At 41.4% G+C, this 16,002-nt stretch overlaps 1 protein-coding gene across 10 annotated transcripts in view; it reads left to right on the forward strand.

Annotated features, from left to right (window-relative positions):
- Positions 1-16,002, forward strand: part of esrrga (estrogen-related receptor gamma a) — a 193,358-nt gene that overhangs the window by 3,194 nt on the left and 174,162 nt on the right. For 2 of the 10 annotated variants that reach the window (XM_067988892.1, XM_067988893.1), the window contains exons 2-3: positions 14,889-14,981; positions 15,431-15,512. The exons of 3 other annotated variants lie outside the window; for them this stretch is intronic. In XM_067988892.1, coding sequence (XP_067844993.1) covers positions 15,496-15,512 — 17 coding nt within the window. In that variant the 5' untranslated portion in view covers positions 14,889-14,981; positions 15,431-15,495. Of the gene's footprint in view, positions 1-208; positions 304-359; positions 532-14,888; positions 14,982-15,430; positions 15,513-16,002 lie in introns of those variants that run through there. 5 more of the 10 variants (XM_067988894.1, XM_067988891.1, XM_067988896.1 and 2 more) reach the window with 5 other exon arrangements.

The following is a 16,002-nucleotide window of genomic DNA, read 5'->3' on the forward strand; positions in this document are numbered from 1 at the left end:
AAATGTGGGGTACGCGGAGCTGAAAACTCTGCAGGCCTATGAACATGTAAATGACTAATGCAATTGTAAAGCTATACGTTAAAACCACTTCAAATAGGGGGCTGGTTTCTTGTTTACGTTGAAACAGTGTCTTGCTATGATACGGTCACATGCAAGTTGTTGAACTCGCCCTCCACTTAAACCCCTCGTAGTGGCACTCTTGAAATTTGAAACCATTGCTTTTTAGTGTTTATGGTGACGCGGAGTGCCTGACAGTCAGATCCTGCAAATCAAGAAGGACTCTGGCTTACCCACGTTGTGCAGGTGGTACTTTTCCCCATTTAAAACCAAGATCCTTCTTCGCCTTTGAGTCACGTCGTTTTCTCATTTTGCGTGTCTGCAATATATGTGTTATCTATATCATATATCTGTTTTAAAAGTCTAGAAGCAAGTTGCAAATATTTTAGGTTAGGGTTAGCTTAACCGCTTTTTCATTCAAAGGTGTCGCCAGCACTTTCGCTGATATTCCGTCATAGAGAGGAACCAGCACTGGTAAGTTTTAAGATAGAACACTTTATAAAGAAAAAAAGTAGTGTTTTGATCATATATATTTATTCCTACTGTAATATCATGTAACAATACAGCTCGGGATCATCTTGTCTCTATTCAAATAGGAGTTAATAGTGTTGTCAGGGAATTTGCTGCTCTGTTCTCATTTGTTTCAGATCGTTTTGTCACTATTGTGTTTTTCTGCTTTTCTTTGCATTTATGGGAACAGTATAACCATTGACGTGCATTAAACAGCATATCTACTTATTTGTTTCACTGAAATGGAGTTGATGGTATTGCTATGAAGTGTTTAATGTTTATCTCATTGCTTTTACTTATTAGTGGTGCATCTGCTTCATTTTTACCCAGTTAAAATGCTTCTTCCCAATATGTTGTGTGTAGAATAACATCTATATGAAGGGTTAAAACTCTGGCAAACAAATCTGACTACAAATCTTAAGCTTGGCCCATAATTAATATCATACAATGCCTGCAGTCAGCTGATCAAATGCCCTCTCCTTGGTAACGCAGGTTGATAGATCCGTTGTGCTTTCTGAGAAATTCTTGCATTGGGTCCAAAAACTGCACACGGTTTAACCAGTGAATGTGAAACAGTAACCATAGCTTCCAGAGCTTAAAACAAAAACTATTGAATTCATTTTTTGCGAACCTTTCAATGGAAAAGGCACACAGAACAGTCAAACATTGTTGAGTGTTTAATAATGTTTGAACTATTTATTGTAACACTGTAACTGTTATCACATTGGATGTTTTGTGCAAATTCAAAACCAATATCCATAGAATTACCAAACACAAATGACCTGTCACAGTGCTTCCTGCATCATTCCCATTCCCAAAATAAATCACGCAACAAATCATTCAAAATGTAAATGGGTGTTTAGAAAATTCAAGCATTGAAAGTATGGTACTGGTAGCAGAGAGATGTTGACTTTAGATAAGGTGACTATGCAGCAGGTTAAAATGTGAACTCATCAATTCTTTAATTTCTCAGCTTTCAGATTTGATGATTGTTTCTTCCAAGACTTTCCGATTGAATACTGACAGTACTGCTATTAATTAGTACCACCATTAAGCATATAATCAAGGTTACTTGTAAAGAAAAATATTGTGAGGAATGCAAAATATAATTTGTTTTACTGCAAGACAAATATGCTGGCTTTTTAAAAAATGTTGCAGTTAGAAATTTTAAACAAAAATACAGATGAGGAATTATTTTGCATATTCAATCATTGGTGTCCCCGAGCTGTAGCTAATGGGTTAGGTGGTTTGACATGAAGTTTAGACAACAGTGTACATTGTCTTTTGAAGGCTAGAGGACACTTTACTTACTTGGCAGGTAAGCTACTGCTTGCCAGGTGAAGTAAATTCATCTGCAAATGAAGGTACTTTGTAACCGAGATGGGTTTCTGAGAGATATTGTTTTATTTAGAAAAATAAAATTGCTTACAGAATTCAACCATTGCAGGTGCATGTTTCACATACACATATCAGGTAATGCATTTCTAATTTTTCTCCCCCTCCACTCCACCCAGCAGCTGGGAAATCTTGACTTCATTAGACTGAACATGTTTGCCTCAGGCTCTTTGAAGTAATTGAGTTGTAACTCAGGTTAGGTTTTAAGGGTTCAAATTGTTATTTTAGGTTTTATGGTTAGATGCTCTAGTTAAATTTTAGGTTTATGATTAAATGTAAGGATACAAACTGGGGTCAGTGCATTGTTTTTAAGGTTGACATTCTATGATTCTACCTAATTTTCTCATTACTCTTTTGGGGGTTATGGCTTAGAGTTGAATCATAAGTTTTGTTTTTTTGGTTTGATGCTGAGGGTCTTTAAAGACACAAAAAGGTAATTTTAGTGAAATACATGCAAATGGCATATACACCAGGAAACAAGTAAATATTAAAAGGACACAATCTTCATGAAAAGTGTTTTGCCAAGCATTTTTATTTGGAGAAGATGGGCTATGTGGCATTTTTGTCATCATGATGTAATTTTGCCATTATTGCACTTTGCTTACCTGAAAACATTGTGTCATGAACGTTGGTACTGCAGTTGTTACACTGTATGCTACAGTGCAATCTGGCAATTAAAATGGCTGACTTTAAGTTGTGCTTTTGGAGCAACTCTTCCTGATTTTGTAGAACTTAGCCTGAATGATAACATCCTTTTAACATATCCAGTTTCTAGACAACAATGAATTTGATGGGCTTTTATCTGGAGCCTCGAGTAAACAAATGTTTAGTTATTATACTGGCTTCTGGCTCAGCTTCAGTTATTCCTGTTTACAGTTTTTCTATGGATGGTTTCTGAAACGTTTCTTCTTGTTTAGCTCTACAATATAACTTTGCTCAGTTTTTATGGATATGAAGTTTTTGTCTACGGTCATAGAATCTGGAAGCTGTCGTAAGAACACATTATGACTGTCAAGTGACCCACTGTGTGACACTAGATTCCTGGATTATGAAGTCCACAATGAAAGTGGTTCCGTAACACCTCCCTCCCTTCCCGAAAAAACAAACTTAATCCAGGTCATATAAAGTTATATTTCATTATTTTTTATTCTAATCCCCATGTGCTCACCTATGTTTCCCCACAGAAGTTTGTTGCTACTCTATAGCGGCCTTTTAGGGAGACGGTGAAATGGTCTAAATTAACACTGGCTGTAATGACTGCTGTCAGGGTTCTTTCATGACTGTCAGAAGGGAAGCCTGCTTATAGTAGAGTGAGTCAGTTATGACCTTCGTTATTCTTCATTCCTCAATTTCTCAGTGAAACTGATGTTATACAAAATAGGGTGGAATGGTTTATCGTATAAACGTACCTTAACCTTAACTTCAGAAGAGTGTGTCCTTTTGGACTAGCTTTATATCTCCATTTCCCACAACAGGCATTCTTGTGGTCATTGAGTGAGACTGACAGTTTAGTGCCATATTATGAATAGCTTTATGTGTGGCTCATGTTTGCTTGGGACTGGTTTGAGACTACTCAAATCCATGTCCGGGAAGTGAAAGGATGGTGTTCTTAACCTACTTTCTTACCCAATCATCTGTTATGACAATTTACTCCTCCCTCAACGGCAGAGTCAGTTGGTACTACCATTTTTCCCTTTAAAATAGCAAGGATTGTGCAAAATCTGTATACTACTTATGTTAAAAAGGGCACTTGGCATCTTTTCAATGAATTTCATTGGATACAGGTTGGTATGATGGTGCAGTAGTATTTTGGAAACTTTACTGATGCAGTCTAGTGCTGTGCACATTAGATACATATGAGGTGATTCTTTTGAAATTATACTTATTTCACAAATTAATGAACCTTTATGGCAGCTTGATTTGATGCAGTTCTGCAGGACAACAATCCCTTCCAAGATACCTATGGTTGAATTCCAGTACAGAGTGATGTTGATACTTAGACTCTGCCTAGAGAGTGAGTTTTCCAGCCTTAATTGGATCAGCCAGGAAATGGAAGAAAAATGGCCAGACTAGGATCAGTTCTTCACTGTTATGTTAGGTGGACAAGAAGGATAGACTCAAGAAGGAGAGACTGGATCTTGGGGTTGGGGTATTGCATATACTAGTGTAATGTTTTGCAGCCTCTTTGTCACTGAAGTGAAAAGAACCAATCAACAGACATGGTTTAAAGTTAATGGAAACAGTAGGTAATGTTGGTGAAGGTTGGCAGTCAACTCTGATAGACATCTATTATCTACTTAAGGAGATTCCAGTGCAGTGCTGGTCTTCTTAGGCTGGATTTTAAACTGTCAGTGTTCAAGTTGTGTCTCTGGGTTCTGCGATATTTGAAATGAGTGCATTCAAACAGAAGTGACAGTGATACATGATAAAATCACAGCAATCTGTATTCATCCATCGAACTCCTGCAATATTCTATTTTTTTCTTCTTTTCAGCAAGATAGAATAAAGCATGTGAGGGAGCTAATGTGATGAGAATTAATTTTGAATATTTTAAATTAATAGACCAAGAAAAAGATGCCATTTCTTAAATTGGATAATTGCTGTTCCAATATCAGTGTTGCAACATTAGGCGCAACTGAAGTGACTCTATGGAAACTAATATTTGATATATAGAAGTTACAATACATAGAAATATATAGAAGTTACAACACGGAAACAGGCCATTTGGCCCAGCCAGTCCGTGTCGGGTTTTAATAACTGGATTTGGATTCTTAGAATTAGAAATGAATTTTGGGGAAAATTATCAATAGGCCAGAAGCAATCACACTACACTGCAGGCTGCTTAACTATTTTATTCAAGCAGAGATGTACATTCGGATAATATTCAACTGAACTTTTGGGGGTTTGCTAATCCCTCAGGCAGGCTCAGTGTAAAGGGCAAACATATTTATAGTAATCCAAATCAGACTGCAATGAATGCATCACATATTGCTATATGGTGTATTAATGTAACACAATTACAAAAAAAGTGACATGTAGATCACTTTTTCATATATATTTAACCAAAAAATATAAAGTATCAGAACAATATTTTGATAAACGCAAACATTTATGAGTTTCCCTTCAGTAATTTACCATAATGTGTTTAAAAACAAATGAGACATCACGTAGCTCGATAATTTCCCATGACCGAGTCACCAGCATGAAGCATGTAATTTAGCATGATTTAAGATGCATATCTCTGGGTTTGTGCGTTGTTTCCAGATAGGCTTTAGTTTCCCTGACCTTTTCTGATACATTTTTTGGCAGTCGCCCCTGCTCATTTCATTTTGCACAGTATATGCTTGTCACACAGGTTATAGCTGTAAAAGAAAGCAATATTTTTAAGGCAGTCTACAGAAATTATACAGTAGCCAATTGCTGATATAAAGTGCTAATAGAAATAGTACAGCATGTACAGCATTATTGGGAACATGAGCATGGTCACTTCAGAAGTGAAAGATGCTGACTTTTTCTTTTACAGAATTCAAGAGATTGCTAAAATAATTTTCTGCCCTTTGTTGTTCTTAAGGATATTGTTTCCCTATTCCCTCCATGGCACATAATTTTCTTGTAGATGACAGGTGCATGATTTGTTTCCTGGCTTCTGCCAATGGTGCCAACCAAAGAATGAGCCACCTGCTAGGAGACTGCATGAGCTTTGACTTCAGCTTTTTATTTATTTTTTTCTTTCTCTTGTCAGTGTATCTTGTCTCTGCCTAGTGCTTTCCCAGACATCCTGGCTGAGATTGGAATCTCCCCACATGGGGAACTATGATTTTAAGCCTGTACCCTATCAGTCCGTGGTGAAGTACCTTGATGCGCCAAGATGCCCTAGAAGTTAGTTACAGTGGGTCCTGTTCATTTCAGTCAGCCACAGAACCAGCAAAATTGGCCATTGTTTGTAGGTGGCCACTTTATCAATGACTTCAGCTGCAGTTTTTCAGTAGGATCTCAGCTGTCATTTTCTAATCACCTTATCGAGGCTCCACCTTTTTAATATAGTGGAACCTATGCATGCATGGGAGGAGGTTTGAGGTACACAATTGAGTTCCTGACTTTCACCGTCTCTCTTGGTCCAACTGCTCTTCGACTCAGTTGCTCACAGTAGCGGTCAACCTCTACCGCATTGACACATGTTCCATGGCAACCCCAGGACTTTTTGCCCTCAGGATCCATCGATAAGTTCTGGTAAGCTCTGCCTCTCTGCCCCTCCCGCCTACATTGTCCAACTCCCTCTGTAGCTAAAATACAGATCTTGCCTCTGATAATGACTGCACTCTGGTCAGCCTGAAGGTGCAAAAAAATTCTCAGTGTCAGAAAATTTAAAAGTTAGAAACATGGTAGAACCATTCAGAAAATTCTGACTCCCACTCAATCCAGGGCCCAACTGTTGCATGCAGCCGCAATTCAATGGGCGTAATAGAGAATAGAAGTGACTGGAATATGGACTACATAGGTGACTGTGAACACAGTATAACTCCCACTGACTTGTGCTCACTGCCAGTCAGGATTGGAAAGTATGGTCAGTACACTCAGGTGGCCACTTTATAAAGGTGACCATAAGTACAGATTCCTTTGTGGAACTTCAGTCATTGAATATTGGTATTTTGTAGACTGTTAATGGTTAAAGTAGTGGTCCTCTGTAATGTTATGAAGCAGAAAATTGTTAGACAGCAAAATAATTGAATGTTTATGCTGCATGCATTAACAGTGTTTAGAAAAACAAATTCTAGGTTTATTGAGTCATTAAATATACTAAAAAACCCAAATACAGATGTGTTCTAAAGGCTAAAATGGTGCTACAAGTATTACACAGTGTTTCAGAAAGCAAATTCTAGGCTTAGGCAGTTGTGAAATATACTGCAAAAGCCAAATGTAGATCTGCTGTAAGGGTTAAAATGACTACAAAAAGTATAATTTCCACAATAATGAGTGGAGATTCTGAGAATTTAATTTCAGATTGGCCTGCTTCAATTGAAACATTTGGCAGGAAATGTGAGTGTGAAGTTGCTGAGGTTGCCATACTGCACCAGCTTAGTCTGGTTTTAGTCATGCTGGTACCTGTTCAGCCCTGTTTAAACACTCTGTCATCCTAGGTCATTTACTGGGCAGTGGGCAGTCAGAATCTGCACAGCTCTAAGGGAAAAAGAGCAGATGATTGTTTAGGGATCAAGGAAAGGTTGCTGCTTCATTGTTGCTATATAGTCCAATAAATGGTTTAATGTATACCTCAGTGCTGTAGTCCTTCAACCTTAAAAGAAAGACTCAAGAACATGCTACAGGGAAGCAACTTTTTCAGTTTAGTTTAAACCGTTTGAAATAAAATACAAAAGAAAAGCATGAAATAAAGCAGAATCCCTTAAATATGTGACATCACACACGTGCTAGGGATGTTGCTTCAGGCTGCGGTCGATATTTCATATTGTTTCATGGTGGGGATGGGGGGGGGGAGGGGGGAACACCATCTTGAAAATACCCATGGTGATTGGGATTGACCTGTAGCATCTGGAATGCTATTTGCATCAGATCATGTTATTACCAGCAAAGCAAGGCTAGTCTTGATATTTGTTTTTCCCTTGTTCTTTTCAATTTTTGGCATTCTCAATATATTTAGACACGTTGGGGTAGAAATTGCAATGCATCTCACATGTTTTTGGGGTCCAAAAATTGCATCAAGAAGTCGAATTCAGGACCGCGATGGAAAACACTTAAAGTGCGTTCGATAGGCATCTGCGGCAGCCGCCTGCAGTAAAAGCAGGCATTATTTAAATATTGTAATCGTGGTCCTTTCTGATATTGGTGTCCATGCACACCTGAAGCAGCAGGAAGGAACGCAGCAAAGACCTGCACAGGGTGCAAGAAGAGGGTGAAGGAGGCAAAGGCGCAAGGGTGAGGGTTTTCAGGAACCAATCATCATACGTGGACCTCACAGAGGTGCAGTTCGTAAGGTGGCTGCATTTCCACAGGGAGACAGTCACGTACCTGTGCCTCCTGCTGAAACGAGAATTGGAGCTCAACACCAGGTATGCAGTGCACTGCCTGTGGTAGTGAAAGTCACTGTGGCTCTAAACATTTGTGCCTCTGGTTCCTTCCAAACTGCTTGTGGGGACATCAGCAACATCAGTCAGTTTGCTGTGCACACGGCGATCTGGCAGGTCACTGATGCACTGTTTACGAGGCGGCAACAGTACATTACCTTCCCCATGGAGGCTGACAAGCAGGAAGAAAGAGCACTGGGATTTGCCCACACTGCTGGAAGGGCTTCCATTCACTCAATGTGTAACTTGGTTGTCACCACAGGCAACGAGTCATACAGGTCTGTGCTCAGTTTCCTGGCAGTAGTCACGTTGCTTTCATACTGTGCGAGTCCTCAATACCACAGACACCGAGCTCTGATATAACGAGAGCCATGCATCAACAAGGGTTCTCACTGAGCAAACCATTGGTGTCCTAAAGCAATGGTTCTGCTTTCGGGACAGATTGGAAGAAGTCCTTCAGTATAGTCCAGAGCGAGTCTCAAGGTTCATCATCGTTTGCTGCATGCTCCTAAATTTAGCTATTCAAAGGGGAATTGCTTTGGAGATTCCTGAGGAGGAAGATGAAGATGGGGATGAGAAGCCGGAGGAAGCAGAAGAAGAGCACAACCCCACACTTCAGCGAATTAGACAGCAAATTATTAAGGAGAGATTCTCCTGATCAATCCCTGCTCTGTTCCCAGCACCAACATTCCCTCTTTCCATTTGACCCAGTCCTCACACCCACCATATTAATGCCTTCAAACCATACAACATTTGTGTTCCTCTTACATCAGTAAGATTATGAAGGCCAACAGCTATACCAAAACAAAACTGTTTACTTCACTATTCCAACAGACTCCATTCTTGATTTGACAAATACTTACATGACTGATGCCTATCTATAAATCATCTTTGTGCAACCCTTAGTGCCTGTCCTGTGGGCTTCTTTACCTATTCTAGTGCTCCTACGATGTAATTCCCCAGTGGCTACAGCTTGGGATGTGGAAGACTGCTGAACTTCCGTTGAGAGCATTTGAGATGGCCGTGGTGGGCAACCTGGAGGAGTTTTGGCCGTTGAGGAGCCAGCTGCAGACTGCTGGGAGTCGGCTTTGGTCGGGGCAGTCTGGTCCAACTGGCTGTCTGGCATCAAAAGCATCACTGGTTGAGAAGCTGGTGGGGGAGCAGGCATGCTGTCATCCTTTTTTTTATTCATTCATGGGATGTGGGCATCGCTGGTGAGGCCGGCATTTATTGCCCATCCCTAATTGCCCTTGAGAAGGTGGTGGTGAGCTGCCTTCTTGAACCACTGCAGTCCGTGTGGTGAAGGTTCTCCCACAGTGCTGTTAGGAAGGGAGTTCCAGGATTTTGACCCAGTGACGCTGAAGGAACGGCGATATATTTCCAAGTCGGGATGGTGTGTGACTTGGAGGGGAACGAGCAGGTGGTGTTGTTCCCATGTATCTGCTGCTCTTGTCCTTCTAGGTGGTAGAGGTCGTGGGTTTGGGAGGTGCTGTCGAAGAAGTATTGGCGAGTTGTTGCAGTGCATCCTGTGGATGGTACACACTGCAGCCACTGTGCGCCGGTGGTGAAGGGAGTGAATGTATAAGGTGGTGGATGGGGTGCCAATCAAGTGGGCTGCTTTGTCCTGGATGGTGTCGAGCTTCTTGAGTGTTGTTGGAGCTGCACTCATCCAGGCAAGTGGAGAGTATTCCATCACACTCCTGACTTGTGCCTTGTAGATGGTGGAAAGGCTTTGGGGAGTCAGGAGGTGAGTCACTCGCCGCAGAATACCCAGCCTCTGACCTGCTCTTGTAGCCACAGTATTTATATGGCTGGTCCAGTTAAGTTTCTGGTCAATGGTGACCCCCAGGATGTTGATGGTGGGGGATTCAGTGATGGTAATGCTGTTGAATGTCAAGGGGAGGTGGTTAGACTCTCTCTTGTTGGAGATGGTCATTGCCTGGCACTTGTCTGGCGCGACTGTTACTTGTCACTTGTCAGCCCAAGCCTGGATGTTGTCCAGGCGTTGCTTCATGCGGGCTCGGACTGCTTCATTATTTGAGAGGTTGTGAATAGAACTGAACACTGTGCAATCATCAGCGAACATCCCCATTTCTGACCTTATGATGGAGGGAAGGTCATTGATGAAGCAGCTGAAGATGGTTGGGCCTAGGACACTGCCCTGAGGAACTCCTGCAGCAATGTCCTGGGGCTGAGATGATTGGCCTCCAACAACCACTACCATCTTCCTTTGTGCTAGGTATGACTCCAGCCACTGGAGAGTTTTCCCCCGATTCCCATTGACTTCAATTTTACAAGGGCTCCTTGGTGCCACACTCGGTCAAATGTTGCCTTGATGTCAAGGGCAGTCACTCTCACCTCACCTCTGGAATTCAGCTCTTTTGTCTCATCCTGAGAGAGAACAGGAGCTGCCTGCATCATGGAGCAAAATCCAATCTCAGGGGCCTGAGCCTCAGCACCTCCCATTGCTCTGCGAGAGAACAGAGTGCTGCAAGCATACTGGGAGGCTCTTGAAGCCCCTATTCACGCTCTCCTTCAGACTTTGTAAGTCAGAGGAGATGCTGGCTCCAAGAGCCAAGATGGCAGCTGTATGATCTTCTATCAAAGCAGTCAGAGGTGTCACCAGAGACAGGGGCCCCCTGTAATTCTGATAGAGCTAACAACTCGTCCCATGTTTGACTGCATGGTCTCGATGCTGTGCACGAAGATAGCACATAGTTTAAGCTGGACTTCTCCGTGCTCTCCGACATTGTGCGTAAGCTCTCTGGCAGGCAGCCCAGTGCACTAAGAAGGTCCATGTGAATTGCCATCAGTATTGTGTATGGTGGGCCCCCAATGTCTCCATCTGTACCCTGTGCAGCAGGGCTAGGATTCGAGTTCTCCCTCCAGCGAGCTGCTTCTTGGGCCGTGCTATTCCCCCCACCCTTGCTCTTACATACTTGTGCTGGGTGAATCTCCATATGCACACCCCTCTGAATTACATGCAATGTCACTGTTAGAATAGTGAGAAGTTTTGAGTGCATGCAAGTGTGAGTAGAATAGTGTTGCTGGTGTGTGCAAGATGGCAGAAGTGTGAGGAGGTGAAGGAGAGTAGCAGGTGCAGATTGCTGCAGTAGGAGCTGAAAGAAGCGGAGTGAAGTGAGCTGCAGTGATGGTAATCGAGGGAGGGAAGGGTATTGAATGCTCGAGCAACAGGTCGTGCAAGACTAATAGAGTAATGATAAATATGAGTTCGGAGGCTTACCTTAGCTATCCTCGTGAGGTCATTGAACTTCTTCCTGCATTACTGCCATGTCCTGGAGGCCATACTCCTTGTACTGACACACTGTGCCACCTCTGCCCACTCGCGCCCAGCAGCTGGCCTGGAAATCTTCCTACTGCCAGGTGGATAGAGGATGCCCCTCCTCCTGCTGACCTCCTTCACCAAAACCTCCAAAGCAGGGTCCGTAAACCAAGGGGGCCCTTGCAGCCCCTCCTGCGCCTGCCATTATCCACAGATAGTTGCCTGCAGCCAAAGTGCACCCCCCCTTTAAGAGGTGCAGGCTGCCTTTAACCGCATCAGCAGCGTGCAAAATTGGCAGCTTGCCTGATGAGGGCATCAATCAGTAGCGCTAGTAGCCCGTCTATTTTATTTCAATTAATCAGTTCCACCTTTTTGGGGTCTTCCTTGCATGTGATCAGGCAGGTGCTCCGAGCACGACATCCATTCTCCCCACGAGAACGCACTGAAAGCAATTGCTACCCCAAAGTTTCATGTACTGTGTTATCCGTATTCATATTTCATTAGAAAATCAATTAATCTAACTTCATGTCTTGAAAGAACAAAGAATTTAAAAACATTTTCTTACTCTTCAGCTCTTTATAAGTAGCATTATTTACACTGATGCTTCAGGTAGTTTTATTTTTTTATGTTAAAGTATATTCTGTCGATAAATATGAAAATAAAACTGCATAATTCCTTAACCATGTTTCTCATGTGCCATAATGAAGCTGAATGGTACCAAAATACAAATACAATAATGTTGAAAGAGCAATACATCTTGCGATGCCAACATTTAAATCACTGCCCTGGACTAAGCACTTCTTTATATCACTAACACACCAACCCACTGCTTTTGAAATGCAAGAAGAGGGCAGGCTGGGTCCTGTTTCTAATCATGTTGAAGGCTAGGTCATAGATCTCCCTGAGTTGGAAGAAAAAATGTTTGTGCATATTTTATGTGCAATTCTAATTTAATCTTAAAAATAGATGGGCATACATAAACCCTACACAGTCATATATGCAAATTCTCTATGAATCCCAGCTAGCTCTGCCTGATCAGAATATGTACTGTCAGAAGTCCACCAATTTTACTGGTCCATTCCCAGAATGTCATTGAAGTGGCTGCTTGCCGCTGAACAGCAGGTTCTGTGCCTTGATTACAAGTAATTTGCACATAAAAGTGATGATATCTGACTTGGAATTTGGCTTATGATCTTTTTTTGTAAGTGAAGATTTACCTAATTCCTTTTGTTTCCCATTTAAAATATTTCCAAGGATTTTTATGGACGTTGGCAAGATTGGTTACTTCAGCACACTACGGACGTACAGTGTAGTGTTCTGTAGTATTTTTAGAAGTGAGTTAAAATAATCTCTGCTCATATCAGACAGCATTGAAGTTACTCACATCCTGCATAGAGTTACAAAATAAGAATTATATTTTTGGATTGTCAGAGCTGACAGACCAGCTCAGTAAAAAAGACCTGCGGTTATGCGGTTGCTGAGAATTATTTTGCACGATATAGAAACAGATTACAAGAGGTAATTGTTAATGATTTGCATTGGTACAGTTTAAAAAACAAAGCTGTTTGCTGATATCCAAAGAGCATTTCATTGCATTTATTCATCCGAGAGAACTCTGCACTGATCTGTAGTGAAAATGTTTATACAATATATATTTTGATATTTTCTTTGTGATAAACCCATGCTATTGTGTGTTGGCAAGAGCAAAACAAAAACACAGTTGTGTAATAACATTGTAGTTGGAATTGCTCCCCCCATTGTGTATGTGTTTTGTAGCTACACAAGATTCAAAGTCAGCTGCGTAGAGATACAAATTGCTTACTAATCTACGTACAGCTAATTTATATTGGATAGACTTTAATGAGATGCACCCAATCTTTTTACTTGTGCCATGATTAGAATCAAGCCCCAGGTCTTGATAAATATTCCATCAGAGTATTCAAATTACCCTTAAGGGCATTAATATAGGATAATAGATGGCTGGCAGTGAATTACAAGGCAGTAATTCAATCGAGTGGCTCTGATGATGTCATAAATTGAGAGTACGAAGTGGCTTCTGAACATTAGCAGACCCTTCCCCCCCCAGTTTAATTACTACCTTAATCCCACTGCCAGACATTACTCTTTATTTTATATATTATATATATATCTCTATAGACAACCTTCAACAAATTAGGATGCCGTGGTGGGCACAGTGGATTGGCAGAGGGCTGAGACTTGGGTTTGATTATACCACTCCACTGAGTTGGTGATTCCAGTTAATTTGTGTTAGGAGTGGGGCCAATTCGAGGCAGGTACTTCCCATGTTTCCAATGAGTTAATTCCAGGACATTCAACTGTACCTTTATCGCCTCGATCAGAGGTATTAGCGGAGGCCTGGTAGGAAGTACCCAATCTCTGGTCCAGTATAGATGTACAACTAAGTGTAAGGCAGAGAGAGAGTGCCTCAAATAAAATATTTTGGCCTAACATTATTTCAAATTTAGATGCACAACATAATCTTCAGCCAAATACTCACAGAATATTCTATTGCAAAAGCCTTAATCTGGAGCATTCATTTGTGAGAATTGTTTGAACATACTGTTATAATGGTTATTTGGAAGTTTTCTGCCTTGTGTAGGAGTTACTTTTGGAACAGCAGAAACAAGACTTTTGAAAATGAAACAGTTAATTGAAACTTGTATTGGGCCGGATTTTCCTGTGAGCGGCGAATGAACAGCGCCCGCCATTCGTTAGACTTGCACTCAACCATAGACTTTTCATGGGCTTTTGCATGGCAAGTTCCTCTCATCAGGTACGCAATCCAGCACAGTGCCCTCTCCTGGGCATCTGGGACTTGTGTGAACGGGGCAAGCAGCTGTATATCCCCCTAACCAATCAGATTGAAGCATGTTAATAAACAGCTCAGAGTCCGAACCAGAAAGTGTCAGTTAGAATAGTAAATTCAATGTACAGAAAGCAAAATGAAGAGAGGGTAAAAATATTGAATTAAGGGACAGAGATAAAAGAGATAGAAAGAAAAAGTAAAAAAATATTTTTTTAATGTCCAAGAACAATTAAAATTTGAAGGAATGAGATTCCACACTTGGAAAAGTTAATTTTCAGTGCTGGAGAGGTTGTTTGGCAGTAATTAAGACTTACCATGCCGTTAAAAGTGTACTTAGACTTGAAATGACTTGACGTACCTTTTTTTTGGTGAGATTAGTTCGTATCCATCAGGTCAGTGCAGGAACTTCACATCATTCCATTCATTTGAATAGCGAGTCAGCTGGTGAGATGTTTTCGCAGAGTTTATGGAGGAGCAGGGCATCTGGTAGGGCAACTTCCGGATTTCCGCGTTTAACTGCGCATGTGCAGTCGCTGGAAGTTGCCGTACCAGTTGCACTGAAATATCGGTGAGCCCTGTTTGCCTCGCCGTTATTTTCACAGGAAAATCCAGCCCAATGTGTCGTTAAATTGTAACCGTTTACTTTCTTTTGATATTGTGTATAATTTCTTTATACTAATTTCCCCATCTGATTTTGAAATTATTTTCTTCTCTTTCCCCCCTCCCTGCTTTTTAGGTTCCCCTGCTCCATGCATTATTCCCTGACCAAGAGGGTAGGCAGGCAACCAGTACCCAGAGTTTTAGTGGCTCTGTAACCAGCCACTAGGAGGTGTGTAGATTGATTTCACTTTGTTATTTTCCTTCCTCTGATGGATCAGCTGAGTCTTTTGTTGAGAGACTAGGTGAAGGGCTAAGGCTGATAGTGCTGAACATTATCAACGTTGAAATGAGCAGGAGGGAAGGTAAGATGAGTTCTAGGGGACTAGTTAGCTAATGCTAAGGAATCATTTAAAAACCCTGTAAATTGTAGCAGGGAGGGAAAGTGGAGAGATATATGAATTTGCATAATTTTGAACTCCTGGGAAAGAGTAGGAGACAGTGCGACTAGTTTTGATTTAAATACGTTAAGATGCAGGGAGAGGAAGATATATAGGGTGGCATACTGTGAGTTTAGTTCCTTTGTGTTGATGGATGGTGAGCACCTGTTAACTATTTGTTTAGGCAAAAAATGTCCAATTAAAACGTGATCTTTTTTCCCCCTTTTCTCCCTCATTGAAGACGCTGGGGTGCAGTTCCACAGGTGTCGGCAGCTCTCCCTAACTTCGCCCAAGAGCCCATTCTTCATGTGGAAGCTTAAACCGTGAGTAACAGCAGGTTGTTTCACTCTGAAGGGCATAGAACCTCTCCTCACCTGATGTCTGCAGATATACATTTCAGCAGTGGTCACTGGATAGTGATCGGGAGTGGAACCCTGGCTGATTACCTCCCTTTCCCCTTTTCCCTATCCCTAGTCTGGAGATACTGAGGTTTATTGTAGCACCCTATCACTATTCCAACTGAGATCAGTTAACTCAGTACAGAGTCTGAACTTGGGAGCTTACTGTTCTGTATGGTTCAGTATCACATCCAGTGATATGTTTACCCCACTGACCAATCAAGGGAGCTAAATGTAATCATTTTAGATTTTTTAGGAACCATATTTTCATATTTGACCATGATGTTTTCTCCTCAAAACTCAGGATTGTTGGGAGACATCATGGACATTTTTTTTGAGTTTCTAGGTCACATGACCTCCCATACTATTTGAAGTTTCTGACCTGAGAACCAACACACCAGTAATCCTGAATCCC

This window comes from Heptranchias perlo, chromosome 8 (genome assembly GCF_035084215.1).
Source record: "Heptranchias perlo isolate sHepPer1 chromosome 8, sHepPer1.hap1, whole genome shotgun sequence".
Lineage (NCBI taxonomy): Eukaryota > Metazoa > Chordata > Chondrichthyes > Hexanchiformes > Hexanchidae > Heptranchias > Heptranchias perlo.